Raw genomic sequence first — 22,499 nt, forward strand, 5'->3', positions numbered from 1 at the left:
CAATTTGCCAAATTCAGTGCCAAAGTACTGCTAAACTGCGGGTTTGTGTTCCAATTCATGTTCCGATTTGTGATGTATAGTGTTCAAAATATAACATTCATTAAAATTAAGTTGCTCCTGGATCATAAACTGATCTAGGCAGACAGACAGACAGAGAGACAAAGTTAAACAATTGCTTCACCGTGCTTTTCACATTGCACGAGTGGTAATCAAAATAGGATAAAACGTGAATGATGAATCAAAGTGTACTTTAATATTATTACATGATGTGAACAGTGATCTGCAACCTGTAAACAGTTGAAGCACTATTGACAGTAATCCATGTCGAAATAAAAATAACCTCAGTTTGTGAGCAAGAAAGCATCCGAATGATGGTTGGACTTCCAAATGCAAATAATTAGTAGGTGGGTTTGTACCTAATTTGTAGTATTTTCATTGAATACTGTATATTTATAATACAACTTGATGATGTATAAACCTGTTAATTGTCAAATAAACATAAAAAATGTACAGATTGTTCATCAAAAATTCAGTCTTCTTCGAAAGCATAATGTCTAGTCTCTGCCACAGGCAATGGGGCTAAATCTTCATCATTACCTTTACGTACAAAAAGACCGATTTTGAGTACAACAATTACATTAAGGAATAAACACCTGGAATGGTTTAAACCATGTACATATAACAAACATTTTTCTTCATCTCAAGCACTTAACATTTACAGCCACTAAAAAGAAAATATACCTCCAACTACGAGATGTGCCTCGTATTCACTTTTGGCTTTGCTTCGAATAAGTTAAGCGTGACCTTTTGGCTTTCTTTTCAATTTTAATCTCCTTGTTACTATACATATCAATACTGCATTATATGTGGAGGAATATATATATATATATATAATCCTGAATCCTTCAATTCCTGAATTCAATTCAAGCTTTCAATTCCTGAATGGTACGAGGCTTTTCACGATAAACAAGGTCTTTCATGAGCCCCCAAAGAAAGAAAAGTAGTGCCCAAGGGAGGGCACTTTGAAAATTGCAAGTAAAGCAGCTTGGTACACTTCCGTAATAATTTTCCCCCGAATAAATGGTGAGATAAACATGTCATTCATTTATTTCTACCTTCTTGCACACTGTAATACAAATGTCAAACAAACAATCAACTGACAGAAATATATATATATATATATATATATATATAAACAGAAATCGGGCGCTACTTTTGACCCACCCTATATGTATATGTGTATATATATATATATATATATATATATATATATATATATATATATATATATATATATATACATACATATATATATATATATATATATATATATATATATATATATATATGTAATATATATATATATATATATATATATATATATATATATATATATATATATATATATATATATATATATATATATATATATATATATATATATATATATATATATGCTACCAGTCAAAAGTTTAGGTACACCCAACATTTTTTGATATTTTACTGTTTAATGTGCAAAATGAACATAAGATGTGAACAAAACTCTTACCAAAGATATATCTACTTATCTACACATAATATATTGTGTTTTCATGCATCTTTCTTGTGCGAAACGTGGTTTAAAGCAATTTTGGGAAATAGGTCAAAAAGTGCAATACCGGTACTAAATCCAAACTGAAACGCGAAGTTAATGTTATTAACGTTTCATCTCAGGAGAAAAAACTGTTTACAAATACTCTGCTCTGTGTGGAATGAATGTTTGTGCTTAATTTTTTTTCATCACGTGCAATGTCTATTATTGCCAGGCGTTGCAAAAACTGCTTCCAGAAAGGCCAGCCATACAATCCAATGAGTGTTTTGTGTTTCACATTGCATGAACATGGGTACCAAAGCTCAGCTAAGGCCATAAAAAAGACGGACAATTGTAACTTTGAGAAAAGAACGCCAATCCTTGAGACAAATTGCAAAAAATTTTTTATAAGTGTCAGTAAATGCAGTTGCTTGTGCCATTAAACGACATAACGAAACTGGTAAAAATGTGGATAGAAAATGATCTGGTCGATCAATAATCACAACAGAATCGCAGGAAAAGTAATCAGTCACCAGTCTGCACAACAGACGTCTTACAGCACCGGAAATTAGAGCCCAGCTAAACAACTTCAGCATTGCAACTGTTTCAAGGCCTTCTTTTCTGACTGACAAGTTGGCTCGGCCTTGCGAGGTTGTCATTAGGCTTGTGTTTGAAGCTCATTTAAATTTTCTCATATCCCTGGAAAGTTATCTGCACTGCTTGGAAATTCTGCATCAGATGAAAACAATAATTAATGAAGAAACCACTGTTAGTAAACAAATATCAGCAACATTGTGGTGCCTTGTTTAGTATTTAAAATGAAGAAAGATACACTACATGACTAAAAGTATGCGGACACCCCTTCGAATTAGTGTATTCGGCTATTTCCGCCGCACCCATTGCTGAACAGGTATATATAATCAAGCACACAGCCGTGCAATCTCCATAGACAAACATTGGCAGTAGAATGGGCCATACTGAAGAGCTCAGTGACTTTCAACGTGGCACCGTCATAGGATGTCACCTTTCCAACAAGTCAGTTCGTCAAATTTCTGCCCTGCTGGAGCTGCCCTGGTCAACTGTAAGTGCTGTTATTGTGAAGTGTAAATGTCTAGGAGCAACAACAGCTCAGCCGTGAAGTGGTAGGCCACACAAGCTCACAGGACGGGACCACCGAGTACTGAAGCGCGTAAAGATCATCGGTCCTCGGTTGCAACACTCACTACCGAGTTCCAAACTGCCTCTGGAAGCAACGTCAGCACAACAACTGTTCAGCAGGAGCTTCATGAAATGGGTTTCCATGGCTGAGCAGCCACACACAAGCCTAAGATCACCATGCGCAATGCCAAACATCGGCCGGAGTGGTGTAAAGCTCACCGCCATTGGACTCTGGAGTAGCGGAAACGCGTTCTCTGGAGTGATGAATCACGCTTCACCATCTGGCAGTCCGACAGATGAATCTGGGTTTGGCGGATGCCAGGAGAACGCTACCTGCCTGAATGCATCGTGCCAACTGTAAAGTTTGGTAGATGAGGGATAATGGTCTGGGGCTGTTTTTGATGGTTCGGGCTAGGCCACTTAGTTCTAGTGAAGGGAAATCTTAACGCTACAGCATACAATGACATTCTAGACGATTGTGTGCTTCCAAATTTGTGGCAACAGTTTGGGGAAGGCCCTTTCCTGTTTCAGCATGGCAATGCCCCTATGCACAAATCGAGGTCCATACAGAACTGGTTTGTCGAGATCGGTGTGGAAGAACTTGACTGGCCTGCACAGAGCCCTGACCTCAACCCCATCGAACACCTTTGGGATGAATTGCAAAGCCAACTGCGAACCAGGCCTAATCGCCCAACATCAGTGCCCGACCTCACAAATGCTCTTCTGGCTGAATGGAAGCAAATCCCCGCAGCAATGTTCCAACATCTAGTGGAAAGCCTTCCCAGAAGAGTGGAGGCTGTTATAGCAGCAAAGGGGAGACCAACTCCATACTAATGCCCATGATTTTGGAATATGATGTGTGATGTTCAGGTGTCCACATATTTTTGGTCATGTAGTGTCGTTTGTTCAACCTTTCTTTATCACTCACAATCACTCCCTTGTTTCTTTCAAAACATCACCATTGTTAACCGTCATCCTCATTTTGCATTATATATATATATATATATATCCCTGGTGTGCTTGAACTTTGCTGCCAGTCAAATAAAGTATTGATTAATACATAAAATGAAAAGGAAATTTCTCATTGATATTATAGATATGGCACAATAATCTCCAACTACTTGAGCTGACAAGATACTTCTGCTTTGTTAGGTCGAGAACTGGGCAACAACACTACTCTACCCGGCTACCCTCCACATGTCCCACCTACTGGCCAAGGAAGCTACTCATCCTCTGGTATTGCAAGCATGGTACCAGGTAGGTCTTTTTTTAATACCTAGCAATAGCATGACAGCGGCAGCTGCGGGAATGATTTCGCAAGCAGTTTGTGTTTTCTCCTTTGCCTTAGCAGTATTCATCTTTTGAAGCCAAATATAAAACAGAGAGACTTTGAATCTTTCTGAAACTTCTTGCCACTCCACTGCAGTGTATTGTTCACTATTTCGTTGCAATGTCGTAGACATTGCAATAAACAATGTTTACTCTTTGGTTGCAAGCATTTACTGGATAATGTAGCAATAAAACACCAATGAAACCATTTTAACATCAGTCTTATCCATTCGACTGGTTAAAACAATTCAAGCACTTTTTTTGCTACACATTACCTTCAGTAGCTCGCTTGGGCCTGGTTATGTTTGATACTTCCTCATTGTTGTCCAGAAAGGAAGTTAATTACTAACATAAATCAAAACTCACAAAAGGCTGGTTTTGACCCCACAATGACCCGCTTTAATTAAGATTTTGCACTGGTTTTATCGAAGCTAATAACATTATATTATTTTGCAACTTCCACCAATTGGTGTGTTTTGCATATAACATGCCATTGTTTTTGCTATTTGCCTTTATTTTGCTGTTATGTAATATTGTCCTGAAAAAGTTGAGTGAAAATTTTTAATCACATTGCAAGTCTCTGTCTGTCTGTCTGTCTGTCTGTCTGTCTCTCTCTCTCTCTCTCTCTCTCTGGTGTACCATAATCTTTACAGAGCGTTAATACTGCCGAAGCAGTTTCTTGGCAAGGGTTGTACGGGGTGGTTTGCCATTGCCTTCCCAGCAGTAGTTTGGGCAGGAATTTGCAATTTGGCCATGGTGGCAGGCTGGCTCGCCTACTCTTCGCAAAGGACACCGTGGGGTCTTCAACATCCATCAACTAATGCCGGCAGACGTGATGCCCATGTAACGTCCATCCCAGGGATGGCACACACATTGATGAATCACCCTACCTGTGAAGCACCTGGATGACAGCTTATAGCTGGGTCAGGATTTAAACCCAGGCCAGACAGCTTAGAGGCGAGTGTGCGTACCTCTAGGTCATCCTGCCAGCCCTATTGCCAGTCTAAAATGGCATAAATAGAAATAGGAATGCAACACTTGAGATGAGAACAGAGACAATGATGTCATTGCAAAATAAAATCGTAAATTTAAAAAAAGGGTTCAGCAAAGCAAAGGTGATACAAGATGAAGAGAATACTGTGTTTTTGCAAGTCAGCAATAACAGCAAGGCGCTTAGGTACTGCGCTACATTGTACTGGTTAGTAAAAATCGTCCTGGGCTAATACATGGTAAGGTGGACTGGATTTACAGGTTTCTTCTTCGGATGTTTCTTTGGTTTTCTGCCAACACCAATACACGAACTACCCTCACTGGAAACGGGAAGGAAGAAGCTATTGTTCACAATAGACACCTGCTAAGGCAAATCGTCTTCAAAATTAATTTCTCATTAAAAATTGCAAAAAAACCATACAGCAAAATAATTCTTGCAGAGAAATTTGGTGCAAAGAATGTTTTACATTGCGAGACTCTACACTCCAGCATTATAGAATAAAGAACAAATATGAGGGAATGCAGTGTACAGCTCTTCAGTGGCATTTGTAAAAGGAAATATAATGTCCTTTGAAATGCTGGAGGTCTTGTGACATACTGGAGGTGCAGCGACAGAGCAAGAAGGTACCTGCTCACATCATAGAATGATTTATTGAGAAAAGGACGAAAAAAACCTGTGCACAGTCAACACACATCACATCCTGGGGGATCGCAAGGCATCCCTCCAAGGCCTGTTGGTACTATTCTGAAGACAACTAACTCAACTCCGTTTGTGGAAACTTCATTGTAAGCACAAGCGCCTTCCAACTTTCCAATTTTTGGTTCCTTAGCGTTTGCTCCATCTTGTCCACCCCATGCATCCTCCCTTAGCCCTCAGTCTTCCCCACATCCCTGATTTTTGTCTAAGTCTCTCTCTATTTTGTCCCTCAATTTTGCTGTTGATGTTTCCCCTCTCTTTCTACTGTTCTTTTTGTTCTGTTGCATCCTGATCCCTTCTGTGTTCTCGCTCCTCCATGAGCGTCGACCTTGCATACAAAATAAAAGCTAGTTACACTGGAGGTTGAGCAGTTATAGCCTGTAATATTATTGCTTACATAACTAAAACTGCACTATCGAATGCATTAAAATTAAAGACTGTTGCAATATCTCATGAATTAAAAATCCCAAAAAATTATTGGAACGACTTTAATTCAAATGGTCGTTTTAAAAATAACTAGAACTGCCACTTTAACACTGTTGGCAGTGATGACCGGTTTGCTCCACCTACCCGCTTTCATATAACCCCACTTTCATTGGACATGCTTTGACACAACCCCCTTGGATACAACCCCGATACACACACACACACACACACACACACACACACAAACACACACACCTTCCCGACCCCCACCCACACACACACCCAAACACAAACACCCCCCCCCCCCCACACGCACACACATATCCACACAAACGCACATCCTCCCTCCAATACACACACACTCACACACATCCCCACACACACATCCCCCCACACACATGCCCCCACACACATGCCCCCACACACACACATCCACACACACACACACATCCCCACACACACACATCCCCACACACACACATCCCACACACAGCACCCCATACACACACACCACCCCACACACACACACATCCCCCCTTCACACACACATACACACACACACACATCCCCCCCCCCCCTTCACACACACACACATCCCCCCCTTCACACACACACACATCCCCCCCTCCCACACACACACACACACATACACACACACACACACACACACACACACACACACACCCTCCACACACAAACCCCTCCACACATACAGACACACACACACACACACACACACACACACACACATCCTCCCTACCCCCACCCACACACCCCCACACAAACACACGCACACATACCCCCACCCCCAACACACACACACACACACACACACACACACACACACACACACACACACACACACATCCTCCCTACCCCCACACACACCCACACACAAACACCCCCACCCCCACACGCACACACATATCCACACAAACGCACATCCTCCCCCCAGTACACACACATCCCCCCTCCACACACACACCCCTCCACACATATATACACACACACACACACACACACACACACACCCCTCCACACATACACACGCACAACCCTCCACACAAACACACACACACACACACCCCCCCCCCCCCCCACCACACGCACACCCCAACCCCCCCCCACACACACACATATCCCCCCCCCCCCCCAACACCCACACACACACATCCACACACACGCACATCCACACACACACACATCCCCACATGCATACACACACACACATCCCCAAACCTCCCCCCCCCCCCCCCCCCCCACACACACACACGCACACAAAACCCCCACACACACACCCCCACACAAACACATGCACACATCCCCCCCCCCCCCCCCCCACATACACACACACACACACATCACCATTCCCCCCCGCTCCCGCCCCCCCCCCCCCCCACATACACACATACACATCACCATTCCCCCCCCCGCTCCAACCCCCCCCCCCACCCCCCACATACACACACACACACACACATACACACACACACACACGCACACACACACAAATCCCCACACTTTACAACAACCCCGCTTTCACATTATTATTTTTTTTCACCATCAATTTATCACGAGATGATGCTCCAAAAATTTCATCCTGATCGGATGAAGTTTTGTACTTGTTGAATTATGATGTCATAATGGAGGCACATATGACATAATTCACAAGGCTTATTCTCCATGGATAGTTCTTTGCAATGAGATATGTCTCAATATTTTCTACTCATCGCTTTTGGAGATAGAGAGAGATGTAAAAAATTTCGGTTTTTCCAAGATGGCGGCCGTACCACGTGACCTGTGACATCATAATTACCCTCAAAAGATTATTCATGCCCAGACGCACCTATGGTGAAAATTTCATGTCAATCCATGCAATGATTGCAGAAAAAGCGATTTTTAAAGAAAATAAACCTGAAAATTGCAGAGCCAGAATTATTTATTTAGTCTGAGAAGCCAATGCGAGGTTTCTTCTTCCTCAGCTCTCCCAACTGTGTCAAATGTGATCGAGTTTAAAAAAGTCAGAATTTGACCAAATCTGTTTTATTCGTTTGTTAATATAGCTCAGCTATTGACAAATCTTAAATTAGAATTTTATTTGAGGTTAAAATGACCGCGAGAGATCGTGTCCTACGATGCCTTCAGTCTGTACATGTGATAAATAATTAAATCCGCACAATCGAAGCCTCTTCTTCTTCACGCAATAACAACTTCAAGCTTCCAGACTGTACATCCAATCATCTTGAAATTTTGCACACTTGTTACTCTTCATGACTTCTACTATACTTTGAAGTTTCGCGGCGATCAATAAAGCGATTCAAGAGATATCCATTAAAAAAAAAAAATTCGTTTAATTAATGATATCTGCCAAACCACGTGACCTATCGCAAATTCCAAAAGGACATTTTAGTAGACTGACATTCTGAAGAGATCTGTGAAGTTTCCCCTCGATTGGATCAAAAATGAGGGAGGAGCTAGGTTTTAAAGGTTCATGCTTAAAAATGTCCTGTGACGTCATAATTACCATAAAAATATTCTACAGATCGAGTCCCTCCTATGGTGAAAATTTGATCTCAATCGATCCAATTATTGCAGAGAAAATGGTTTTTAAAGGAAATTAAAACTTAAAATGGCAACAGCACTGAACTAAAACTGAACACTGAAAAAAACATTGCCTCAAACAGGGAACCATGATTGTCATGGGGCCCGCAAGGCTAACCCCCGCTCTAGCGGGGGAAAATGGCCTTAAAACTATCATTCATTCATTCATTTCATTCATTCATTCATTCACTGAGTGACATGGCCTGGTAGGACAAAATGGTGCATTTCTTCTTCTTTCAACAATAAAGACTTATAGCTTCAAGACCGTACAACCAATCGTATTGAAATTTTACACACTTGTTCCGCTTGATGAGAGCTACATTGCATTAAAAATTCAAGTCGATCAATGCAGTGGTTCAAGAGTTAGAAGCTTTTTAGGATTTCCCTTCAATTATTTATTGCAGCCAAACCATGTGACTGATAAAAACGTCTCAAGTATGATTGAAACTTCTCCCCATGGTGAACATTTCTGTAAAGTTTCCACTCGATATCTTCGCAAATTATGGAGAAGATAGCATTTTAAGGTTATGCTTAAAAACGTCATAACTCCAAAACCATGTGATGCATGACATCATGATTCCTGACTTTTTTGTTTGTCATGGGTATGCGAATATGCATGCCAAGTTTGGGCTCGATCCGTTCAGCCGTTGCGGAGAAAAAGGGGTTTTCGTGTTTTTCAGGAAAAACAATATGGCGGCCGAACCATGTGATGTATGACTTCGAAATTTTTTGCATTCTGAGTATTTTTTAACTATGGATCTGGAAAAAAAATATCATTTTCGTGGGAGAAAAAATTGTGTTTGACGAATTCTGACCTCTTAACGTTAGCATTTTTAATATACTAAATAAACGTGTTTTTTGTTCCCATTGCAGAGTTCTTTAGAATGAGCCATTCCTCAAATTTTTCCATTGAGCCGTTTCGGAGATATAGAGGGGCAAAGTTGAAGGTGTTTTACATGATGGCGCCCATACCACATGACCTATGACGTCCTAATTAGCATTAAAAAATTATACGAGCCGAGCCGATTATTTGTTGAAAATTTCCTGTCAATCCGACCAGCGGTTGCTGAGAAACTTAATTATGAAGTTTTAGGAGGTGCAAAATAGGGTGGAAGAATAAGAAAAACTAGCAGTAATAATAGGTTTCCTCTCCATTTCATGGAGAGTAAACCTAATTAGTCATAGCACATCGTGCATGAATAGAGTGAATTATATACAGGCCATCACAATCATTATTTTACATTCGTGAACTTGTATTGTGCAACCTTGTTTAAATTTGGCTACTCTCAGCACTCATTAATTATGATGGAACATTGAAAGACAAACTCAAAACAAGGAGAGTTACATTAAAAGTACACCACCACCATGCCAAATAAATTAATAACATATATTCCTGCGCGACTATGACGGGGCGCCTTCGGCGTCTGGCAATGTCACAGTGCAGCACATGGAGACGCAATTGGGAGGGAGCGGTGTACAATAATTGATTGATTAATTGATTAATTCCACAATTAAAATAAATGAATAATGATCATAAAGTAATGAATTTCTTAATCAATTGGCTAATGGAATACCTAAACCACCACTGCTTCTTCCAAATCTGTAACGTTTTGAAAATTAATTAAGTAATTAATTCAATAATTGAATAATTAATCGATTAATTGATTAATCGATAAATCAAAATACCCTTTACAGCCAAATCACTTGGTCACTGTCATGTCCAAATATCAGCTTCCAGGCTCAAAAGGTGCCTGATATATTGCCCAGATGAGAAAGACAATGAATAAATACTTAATATCGATAATAATTAAGTAATTAATCAATTAATAGATGAACCAAAAAATAAAAAATACATATTTGCCAAAGCATGTGCTCACTATTGTGGCCAAATTTCAGCTTCCTAGCTCAAAGGATGGCTGAGATATCGTCCGGACAAACAAACAAACAAACAAATGAAAAATCGGTCAGAAACCGAGGACTTGCCGGAATGTACTTTTTATCGGCCATTTTGGATCATTAAAAGTAAATACTGACCTCTGCCAAAGTTCAAACGACGTGGGTTTAAACTGCACATGAGAGAATTCCACATAGCTATTTGGGCGGTGTATAAGCTAACAGATCGCTGTCTCCATCGATCTTGCCAAGGCCGTAACACCTATCGGCTCAAAATCCTTTTAACTGTTGACTTGGAAGTTTTTACAATGAAGGAAACACGTATCGGGAGTACATACGACATAGCGATTGTGAATGTGACAGCTCTGAGGCGTCTTTCGCTTTGCATCGCAGAGACGGTGAGCACCAACATGGCGGCATCGCAGAGACGGTGAGCACCAACATGGCGGCTGTAAGATTAAAATCTGACTTCAAGCCTCCTCACCACCCAAAGCCTTCAACCAGACATATTAACACGCTCCTCCCCCTTCATTCCCGTTCTTCAAAACAAAGCGGTAAAAATTGTTGTGTCGCCATTATATATAACTAGCAACGGTACCCGTCCTAAGGGCGGGGCTTCAATTGGGAGGCGCAAATGATTGGGTGACCTTGATTGGGTGGCCTTGAGCTTGACCTTGGGCCTAGAGTTAAAAATTGGGCACAGTCTATTCCAGGGCAAGGCAAATATGTGTGTAAAGTATGGCGATGCTATGTGCAACAATGTAGACGTAGTACTGCGCACAAACAGACACACAGACAAACCAACCAACCAACATATGTGCCGGAATTTTTTCCAGCAAGTAACAAGTAAAACAAACGGAGTGAAAACTGAGCACTCCCTTTTTTAGCGCAGTTCATTGCCGGGCCCCCTTCAGTGCCTGGTGATGACGTCATGCAGCACCTGAAGATGGAAAATCAAAGGAGCGGTGTACAATAAAAAAGATGATACTGTCCCCAAAACCCCAATTTAAATCACTTGGGTTTTGCTTCCTTTCTTGCTATTTCTATATGCATGGGCCCACGTGACAAATTGTGGTCAAATTATTGACAGCAACAGAAACCTTGTTCCTCTTGCACAGCTTGTTGGCAATGTATAGAGTGACTAAGATAGACTGTGTCATGCTGTGTGACACCTTTGCATTTAAGAGATGATATTTGGATGCAATACCTCACGGGACTGCTTGCCAGCTCAACTCTTAGGGGAGATTGCCCTGCACGCTGATGATGGTCAGTGAGCCAGAATTGGGTCCCCAAAAAGGGTGGGTGGAGGAGGGAGAGGCTGGCATTTCCACAAAGGCTTCTAAAGCCTTCAGGCTGACTGATACCGTGGATTGCAGCGCAGCAGCTGACACTGATTTTTTTTTAGCAGGTGGTTCTGTGTCTTTCACAAACTGCAACTCAGAAGGAAGTGCACTTCAACTTGTATGTATATTAAGTGAAGGGGGAAATGATTAGGAACTGGCGAGTGGGGGACAGGGCTGGGGGGTGGAGGGGGGAGGGGGGAGGTCGAGTATCTGTGTAGAGAGGAACCATCACAGTTGTATTTGTACTGCCAGCCCTTCTTGGTGGGAAGGGCTTCGTCCATTATACACGTGAGACTAACTGTTATTAATAGGCCACAGGTCAAGTCTGCATACTTGTGTGTGCCGTTTTATGATTATAGCCCCTCCCCTTTTCTCGACTCCCCTTCTCCTTCACTATAGGGCTATATACTAACCTGGCACCTCCAGAAGAGACTGGCGCCCCCAGTGCCATTGAAACTGGCTGCTCTGTGTAGAGGGTGTTGGACCACACAATGTGGTGCCAATTACTCCACTCTGTTTGCTGCTATAAGAGAGGACAGTCTGTGCGCACTTGAGTAGTAAAACATTACGTGAGAGTAGTGTGGGAGGGAGAAGACATTGAAAATAAACCTATGAGGAAGTGTGAGCAGGTGCTGTAGTAGATGTACATAGAGAATACCAAGAAAGAAGACAGTAGATGCCAAGAAAGGATGAAGAACATATGGATACTGGAGAAGTAAAGAGGAGTGCGAGAGAGAAGATTGGATGCCGAGAGAGGAGGAAGACTGTGCAGGCACACCTCCTAGGCACACCTGAGCTCCTCATCACATACAAGGCTTTCATCCGCAGCTCAATGGAATACTGTTCTCCCCTATGGGCTGGTGCTCCTGCCTCACACCTGGCTCGGCTTCACGCTGTTGAATCCAAAGCTTTCAGAATCATTGGAATCTCCCGCGATGAAGCTATCTCTGAGGGACTTTCACTCACTCACCGCAGGCAGGTAGGTGGTCTTTCTGTCTTCTACCGACTCCTCTCCGGCCTTGCTCCCCCAGCTCTCTCTGTGCTCTGTCCCCCAAATATTCCTACAGGTCGCACAAGATCTGCCAGCCACCCTCTGATGGTTAAACTGCCGAAATCTCGGCTCTCTGCTCACCTTCACTCTTTCATTCCTCTTTTCTCCCGCCTCTGGAACAAACTCCCACACTCACTTCAATCACACTCCTCCCTCCAGGTCTTCAAAACAGCTGTTCACCACCATCTCTTATCTTCCCCCATCCAAAACCTTGATCTTTTCTACCCCCACTAATTCACCCCAGATCCACCTTGTTTGAAATTCCAACTTCTTTCCTGGAAGTCTTGGCAGTGTCCATGTTTTATACCTCTCCCACCCCCCCCCCCCCCTTCCCATGCCTCCCCCCCAAAGCCCTCTCCCTCTCACAGTTCTCTCGATGTCTCCATGTCTCTCGGTCCCTGCTCTCAAATGTTGTGTTTGTGTCCTTCCCCCTCTCCCCCATCTTGTCTACCGCTCCCGATGTTATATGTTTTGTGTGTCTGTTTGTCTTTCTGTGTGATTAATGTTCGCTCTTTCACGAGCCTCGATCTTGTATACAAAAAAAAAAAAAAAAAAAAAAAGTGCAAAGCTGTATCAGCCTCCATCTGATCATGCACCTGTACACGTAGATGGCATGCCACATGCCCCATCATTTCCTTTGCCATATACAGTACACAACTTCTGGTAGTAAATAGTATAGATAGCATAAGATATCTGTCCTCTATGTGTGCCTTCTAAGGACCAGTGTTTGTTTTTTTGTATACAAAGTCATGCAAGAGCTAAAACAGATCAGGATGCAACAGAACAAAAGGAACAGGAGAAGGAGGGGGGAAAGCACCAACATCGGGGTTTGAAGGACAAAATAGAGGGATGTGGGGAGGAAGGAAAGGTCGGGGAAGATGCACGGGGTGGACACGATGGTTACAGAAGAAAAGTCTTATGAAGGAAAAACTGGAAATATGGAAGGAGGTGGGTATGGAGGTGGGGGTGGGGTGGAGTTTACAGTGGTAGCAAAGATCATGGTTTTGGATCTGAAATGGTGATCAACAGCTGTCGTAAAGACCTGGGGAGATCCTATTGGGAATTGTATCATCGTTTGGAGTTAAAGGGCATTTTCTTTATTAATTTTGCTGTGCCTGTTGTGAAGTATTGCTCGTACAGTTATGCAAGTCATTTGTGTGGAGAAGCTTCCTTTCCTACCATTGTGGCAGTTTTGATAAAACTGTGGAAATTTTCCATGCACTGGTAAGACCAGCCTGTAACCGCTTGGCTGTCTCGGTCTAGGGTTTGGTCCCACGGTAAGGTTTTTAAACTTGTTGTGGAGCGCAATTTCAAACTCCACATTTGTCATAATATATCTGGGTGGAGTTTGTTTAGGTGAGAGCTGATTGGGGGTAGAGTTTGATTCAGCAAAGGGCTCACCTTGTGTAGCTTTTCACCGCTTCTTCAGGCAGCTTTCTTTGGCTAGAAGAGTGTCATATTTGGAATTCACATGTTGTAATTCACATGTAATTCATGTTGGGAATTCACACGTTACAATTCATATGTTGGGAAAACGGCAATGACGTCATAGGAAACGCAAGTGACGATTGGTTTTGCAGAGTGGGAGGAGCTGAGAGGACTCGGGCTTTTTGTGGCCTAATGGCATGCTGTGCCGTGTTGCAAGTTACTGATTAAACTTTTGATGTTACAAGCAAGTACGTTTCGCGTTAGTGCTGGATACAACAAAGAGCAATGTATAATGTCTTTTATACCTATGTATAAAACATAAATGTCTTTTATACCTATGTATATAAAAGGGCAGAGTCAATTTATTTATGATCCTAGCCACCTAGGGTAATTGATTAGGTGAGCGCTGATTGGTTTTTCCCTACAATTATGGGTAAGAAACGTGATTCGGTATTTTGTGTGTGTGTGGGAGTATGTATACATTATATATATATATATATATATATATATATATATATATATATATGTATACCCCTACGGGCAGGGCTTCAATTGGAAGGCCCAAATGAAAAGGCAAAATATCAGAAATTGAAAGCTTTTTTTAAATTTTAAACGATTTATATAAACATCCGTTAAATGATATCACACGCAAATCATCAAAATCTAAACAGTATTTGTAGAATTTCAACAAAAGCCACATCACTGTTCATATCGGTAAATATTATTCCATCGTGTTTGGAAAAACTGCAAAATTGGAAAAATTGGGGGAAAAAATTGGAAAAACAATATAGCCTATATTACTCCAGGGGGTCCCAGGATTACCCACCCAAAATTTCGTTGCGATCGGTTCAGCCGTTTTTGCGGTACCTGGGAACAGACGGACATTTGGTGAATTATAGTAAGATAGGTAATAAAAACTCGAGCATTGTAGCAAAACTGAGGATGTGCACTTCTGCCCCACGACCAAATTACACAGTCCAACAAATCTTGACAAACTAATGTACTCATATACGTCAGGCCGAAGGCTGAAGCTCATGGCCAAACAAGCACATCCATCCTAACCTGCGGGACCAGAATGCATAGTCATACAATAACTGGGAAATACCGGTCGTCATCAAATGACAACCTGGTGTTGGGCTAGCGGCTAGGGTGCCAGCTTAGGATCCTAGGATCCTGGGTTTGAATCCCGGTCGATCGCTGAATTAACGCCAGGGGGGTTGACTCAGCCTGTCATCCTTCCGAGGTCGGCAAATTGAGTACCAGTTCACTGGTAATTCCCTGTTTGTCGTAAAAAGGCGATAAAAAGGGTTGGCGGCAGGAAGGGCATCCGGCCGTAAAACATTGCTTCAAAAAAGGGGACCAAAAAACAACAACAACCATGGTCCCTGAAAAAGGCCAACCCCTGCTTGCGGGGAAAAATGGCCTCTAAAGGTGGTTTAAAAAAAAAATCAAATGGAGTGGAACCCCCCAGGAGATGAGCTGGCAGGTCCTTCCTTCAGGGAGTATATTGAACTCTTCCCTCTTAAGTTGAATGGTAACAGTCACACCTCTTGACAAGCTCTTCTTGAGTGGAGTGGTCTCACATAGCACCATTTAACCCCTGCATCATTCTGTTGGGGGTAATAATGGAGTGAATAACTGCAAAGCAACAATGTTTCCAACAAAAGCAACGAAGTCGTTGCAATGCACGGGTGTCAGTTCATAATCAATTGCAAGAACAAAACATAAGGCATATTGCGAAACACAGCTTGACATTGTTGATATGAGCTTCTGGCTGGAGTAAGATGTGAAAAATCATTCTTTGCATTTTCAAAATAAAAAATCATCGTCTCATAATTGGGCAACATAACGGCAAATAAAAACATCAAATTCCCCCTGACTTTCTTGTGACTCCAGCGTACCTTTTTCCAATGTTTGGATTTATGCAGACATTTAAAGCATGAAGTGCTTTGTATTAAACTGACCACACAATCTATAAATTCTGTGCTCTAATTGGGGTGACAGGTCATACAACCTTTTTCTCTTCTTATTATACTTTTTCATACCATGATGTGTGGATTGCCTGGCCTCATTCTTATTTCCTCCATGGTGATCTGACTCTCCTGGCAGACAAAAGGTCCTTGTTTTAATATTTCTGTCATGCAACCGGAGGATTGACCATAATTGCCCCCTATAAAATCCCTTTCATCTTTAGGGGAGGGGTGGGGGGTTAACGGCTGCCTCGGCTCTGCTCTTGTGACAGGTTTAGGTCTCACTGCAGCCAAAAACATGACACTTTGCCCAGCCGTATCACAAATTACAAATGAACTTCGAGGAAGTCTGTTAAGTTGTGCAGGCTCGTCACTTTAGGCAGCTTTGAATTTTTTTTTGAGTCACTTGTTAAAATGCTAAAAGTACTTAACGACACGTTGACTGTAAGTTTGTTAAACTTTTATCCAAAACGGACTCAAACTCCAGGATGTATTGACGGTATTCAATCAACAGTGCACTGTCAACGACTTCAATGTCCTGACTTCTCTATACCTTCTTCAGTAGCTTTTCTGTGATCTGGGTTGATGCAGAAATCCTAATGCAGAAACGAACCCAGTTACATTGATTAGCACTTCTTGTTTTTCTTTAGAGAAACCATATGTACATATTTTGTTTCACGAATTGGACGAGGTGAAGAGCAGTATAGGACGAGGTGAAGGGCAGTATAGAGGAGTATAGGACGAGGTGAAGGGCAGTATAGAGGAGGGGCTGTTGAGTATGCTCTGCTTATCTGGAACATTCCTTCCTTCTACATCATCTCAGTATCCCTGTACCATCAGGGATAATTAGGGTGAGCAATGCCAAGAGTGTTCTGGGGCTGAAAACTCCAGGGTCACTTAAATCCCTTCATGCCAAGACTGATTGAACCTCTTTTTTGAGTTGGTTGTCCATCATTGTATCAATGGAGTAGCAACAACAATGTGATTTCGACGAAGCAGTGGGAGGATAAATACCATTTTTACCTCTGCCACCAAAGGTGGATAGAGGTTATGTTTTCACCCCTGTCTGTCTGTTTGTTTGTTTGTTTGTGAACAAAATATCTTAAAACGTTGTAGACAGATTCAAACGAAATTTGGCAGAGATGTAGTGTATGTGCCAAGGACAAAACGATTCGATTTTGGTGAAGATCCGGATTCGGATCCGGCTACTAGAATTTTTCTTCAACATTGTTCAAGTCATGCTTCACCATTGGGAAAACAACAACAACAACAACAACATGCATTTTAAGGCCATTTTCCCTGCTAGAGCGGGGGTTAGCCTTGCGGTCCCCATGACAATCTTCTCCATTTTGCCCTATTTTCTGCATCTCTCCTTGTTAACCCCCTTGCCCGCATTTCTTCTTCCACCATCTTTAGCCAAGTCTTTCTCGGTCTTCCCCGTCCTCTACTTCCTTCTACATCAATTTCCATCACTCTTCTCAACCAGTCACTTTCATCCTTCCTCAACACATGACCAAACCATCTCAGCCTGTTCCTCTTCACAGCATCAATCACAGGCAATATTCCCATCATCTTTCGCAATTCATCATTTGTCTTCCTCTCTCTCAACGATACTGCGCACATCCATCGAACCATTCGCATTTCCACCCTTTCCAGCCTTCGTTGCTGCTCTACGTTCATTACCCATGTCTCGCTCCCATAAATCATAACACTTCTCACACATGCAGCATACACCTTTCCCTTCAGCTTCAGCGACACTCTCCTCCTCATCAGCACGCCACTCAGTTCCCGAAACTTCTTCCATGCACATCTCACTCGAGCAACCGTTGCCGAGTCTGATCCACCTTCTCCATTCAGCATGTCTCCGAGGTAGCAAAATGTTTTCACACCTTCCAGCTTCACGCCGTCTCCAAGATCCAACTCAACATTTCCTCCATCTGCAGCTCCCTCTGTGCACACCTTACATTTGAATGTAGCTGCCACACTGGTAAATGACCCTCTCAGACCACTACATTTTTGATGAACCCACTCAGCGCACATTGTACATTGAATGGAGTTCACTCCGACACCCTTCCTGCACACAGCACACGGCCACTTCCCAGTTCTTTCCACCTCACCACATGCTTTACCACTTGCCATCACCTTCGTCTTTCCGATATTCACCTTCAGACCTTTTGTCTCCATACATTCCTTCCACTTGTTCATCTTTTCCTTCAGTCCATCCATACTTTCCGCAATCAACACCAGATCATCTGCATACAACAACTCCCACGGTAAACCCTCCTTTACGTTCTGAGCCAGCACCTCCATCACAGCTACAAATAGTAGTGGACTTAGTACCGACCCCTGATGCACTCCCACCTTCACCTCAAACTCACCACTGTTCCCGTCCTTCGTCCTTACAGCTGTGCGCGCTCTTTTGTATATTGCCATCACTACTCTGATCAACCATTCCTCCACTCCTAACTTCCTCAATGCCCATGTCAATACTTTGCGTGGAACCCTATCGAATGCTTTCTCCAGATCAACAAACCCAAAAAACAACTTCTTCCTCTTCTCCATGTACTTCTCCTGCAACTGCATCACAATGAAAAGCGCATCTGTCGTTCCTCTTCCTGGCATAAATCCAAACTGCATTTCGTCGATCTTCACTTTCTTCCTTATCCTCCTCTCCAACACCCTTTCCAATACCTTCATTCCAAGCTCCAATAACTTTGTCGCTCGGTACGAGCCACACTCCAGAGGGTCACCTTTCCCCTTGTATAGAGGGACGAGGGTACTCAGTTCCCAATCTACTGGAATGCGGCCTTCTTTCACCACCAGATTACAGATCTCTGTCATTCTCTTCACACCCCAACTTCCTGCTGCCTTCAACATATCTCCCACAACTCCCGTCGGCCCTCCCGCTTTTCCACTCTTCATTGCTTTTATCGCTTCCTCAACTTCCTTCTCAGTTATCTTCTCTGCCGGTCCTAAAACTGGGTTACTCTCTATGTTGCCATCCCATTCATTCGCTGTATTCAACAGCATTTCCATGTATCTTTTCCATCTTCCTTTAATTCCATCTGGGTCGACAACGATTTGTCCCACTTCATCCTTCAAGCAACTCACCCCCATCACATCACACCTCTCTTTTGCTTTGTGCTTTGCAATCCTGAATACTGCTTTCTGACCCTCTTCCGAATCCAAGCGTTCTCCGAACATTTTCCTACATGCCTCCTGCGCCTTTGCTACCTCATTCTTTGCAGCCTTCCTGGCTGCCTTATAACTTTCATGCTCTGCTGTTTCTGCTCCCGTACCCTTCGCCTTCTGCCCTTCCTTGAACTTCTTCCTCTTCTCGTCAATCCTCTTTCCAACTTCATCATCCCACCACCATGTTTCCGAGTGCCTCGGTGGTCCTTTTGTCCATCCACATACCTCACCAACGGTTCCCAACAGACTAGCTTTCATTGACATCCAACCACTTTCAAGCTCAACCACATCATCCTCTACCCTACTCAGCCTCTCTTTTAATGCCTCCCTTACTGTCACCTCTTTCAACCTCCACACCTTCATTCTTGGTTGGTACTTCACCCGCCGAGCTATCCTCGCACCTTTCACCCTTATGTCGCAGACAACCAAGTGGTGCTGTGAAACAGCCTCCTCCCCCGGGATCACCTTTGTGTCCCGGAGGTGCCCCCTATCTCGCCTACGCACCATCAGGTAGTCAACGGTTGTTGTCGACCCACCTGACGTGTATGTAACAAGCTTATTATCCTCTTTCTGGAACTGAGTATTACAAATATGCTTCACCATTGGGAGATAGGGCCAAAAACGATACATAGCAGGATATCTCAAAACGTTGTGGACGGATTTGGACGAAATTTGGTGGAGAGGATGTGTGTGTGACAAGGACTAATCGATTCGATTTTGGTGAAGATCTGAATATGGATTCGGACATGAGAATTTTTTTTTTTTTCAGGGATTCTTGACCATTGAGAGATAGGGCTAAAACCAACATATAGCAGGATATCTCAAAACGTTGTGGACGGATGATTTTGATTAAATGTGATTCTGTATTGTGATTTTCTGGTCTACTCTGGGATACAAACCGTAAACTGCTCCCCTGGCGGAGGTATGCTCTCTACTGAGTGCCGTACCGTTCTAGTTTATTGCATGCAATATGTAAATGGCCTCATTATTAACTAGAGAATTCAGAGAACACCTTACTCCGCGCAGTGTACAAGTGAACAAGCATTCTGAGTATTGCGCTGCAATACATGTCCCCTACCGGCAGTCTGTCGTCCGGAAAACTGTTTGGGGAAATTACCAAAGTTCAAAGTACCATAACTTTGTCAAAAATGATCGAAACGTTGTGAAGTTCGAACTTGATCTGTAACTTATCATGAGGAAACCATGTACCAAGTTTGAAATCATTAGCATTAAGAGTTTAGAAAAAAAAAAGTCCGGAAAACTGTTCTTTGCGTGACGGACTGACAGACGGACAGACTGACAGACGGAGGGACAGAGTGCAAACCTATATTCCCCTCCGGTGTACACCGGTAGGGGACTAATAAAATCATTATTTGAAAGATCGTATAAAAATTCCAGAAGTTTAGCGGCGTTGATGCAGTCTTTTACACCACCTTATTTAACATATCCAAGTACTGTACTGCAAAACTGGATGTTTTTGAAAGTGATAAGAAGGCGATTTGTGTTCTATATTGTTCAAGTATCTAAATAAATTGAAATAAATAAAGATTGTAAAGGCCGTGTAAAAAAATGAATTCCGGAAGTTTACCGCAGTTGATGCAGTGTGTATCACACCACCTTATTAGTCCCCTACCGGTGTACACCGGAGGGGACTATAGGTTTGCACGCCGTCCCTCCGTCCATCAGTCCGTCAGTCTGTCAGTCAGTCCGTCAGTCCGTCCGTCACGCAAAGAACAGTTTTCCGGACTTTTTTTCTAAACGCTTAATGCTAATGATTTCAAACGTGGCACATGGTTTCCACATGATAGGTTACAGATCAAGTTCGAACTTCACGACGTTTCGATCATTTTTGACAAAGTTATGGAACTTTGAACTTTGGGAATTCTGATAATTCTGATGATCCTTAACTCAGTGCCATTTTAAGTTTTAATTTCCTTTAAAAACCAATTTCTCTGCAATAATTCGACCGATTGAGATCAAATTTTCACCGTAGGAGGGACTCGGTCTGTAGAATATTTGAATGGTAATTATGACGTCACAGGTCACGTGGTTCGGCCGCCATATTGTTTTTCGTGAAAACACGAAAACCCCTTTTTCTCTGCAATGGCTGAACAGATCGAGGCCAAACATTGCAGGCAGAATCGCATACCCATGACGAACAAAAAAGTCAGCGCGCATGACCTCATGCGTCACATGGTTTCAGAGTTATGACGTTTTTAAGGATGAACCTTTAAAACCGAGCTCCTCCCTCATTTTTGATCCAATCGAGGGGAAACTTCACAAATCTGTTCAGCATGTCAGCCTACTAAAATGTCATTTTGGAATTTGCAATAGGGCACGTGGTTTGGCAGATATCGTTTATTAAACGAAAAAAAAAAATTTTTTTAATGGATATCTCTTGAATCGCCAGTACCTCAGACCGTGAGTTGGTAATAATTTATATAATTCACACAGTGCAATACGTGCAGGCCGCTGCACGGAGCGACCTTGCGGGCTTATCAACGAGGCGAGGCGTGACACACATGTGTCTCAGCATACCTCAGATCAAGTTTGAAAACCAGCATCAACCGTGCATAAATTTGCATATTCGATCATTTTTGACAAAGTTATGGCACTTTGTTTATTCTGGAGTTCTCCTCAAGCCGCAACGCGCGCCCTCAGCCTCGTCTCGCGAACGTCAAAAGCGCGACACAGCACGCTCTTTCAGGAGGGGCGGAGCCCTGCCGAGAAACATATATATACACATCGATCATTGATCTTGAAAAACAACGTATTTTGTCGTGCTTCTGCTGACCTGTCTGCGAGGTGTATAAATCGAAGTCCCGAGTGCGAATCACAGGTGAGCCCGTCC

The 22,499-nt window shown here is 42.7% G+C and overlaps 1 protein-coding gene across 1 annotated transcript in view; it reads left to right on the plus strand.

Moving 5' to 3' along the window:
- Window positions 1–22,499, plus strand: part of LOC137433128 (paired box protein Pax-5) — a 415,587-nt gene that overhangs the window by 351,288 nt on the left and 41,800 nt on the right. Inside the window, exon 9 of the mRNA XM_078783329.1 lies at window positions 3,881–3,985. Within this exon, the coding sequence (XP_078639455.1) occupies window positions 3,881–3,985 (105 nt within the window). The remainder of the gene's footprint in view (window positions 1–3,880; window positions 3,986–22,499) is intronic.

Source organism: Myxine glutinosa, chromosome 8, assembly GCF_964187855.1.
Source record: "Myxine glutinosa chromosome 8, kmMyxGlut1.1, whole genome shotgun sequence".
NCBI lineage: Eukaryota > Metazoa > Chordata > Myxini > Myxiniformes > Myxinidae > Myxine > Myxine glutinosa.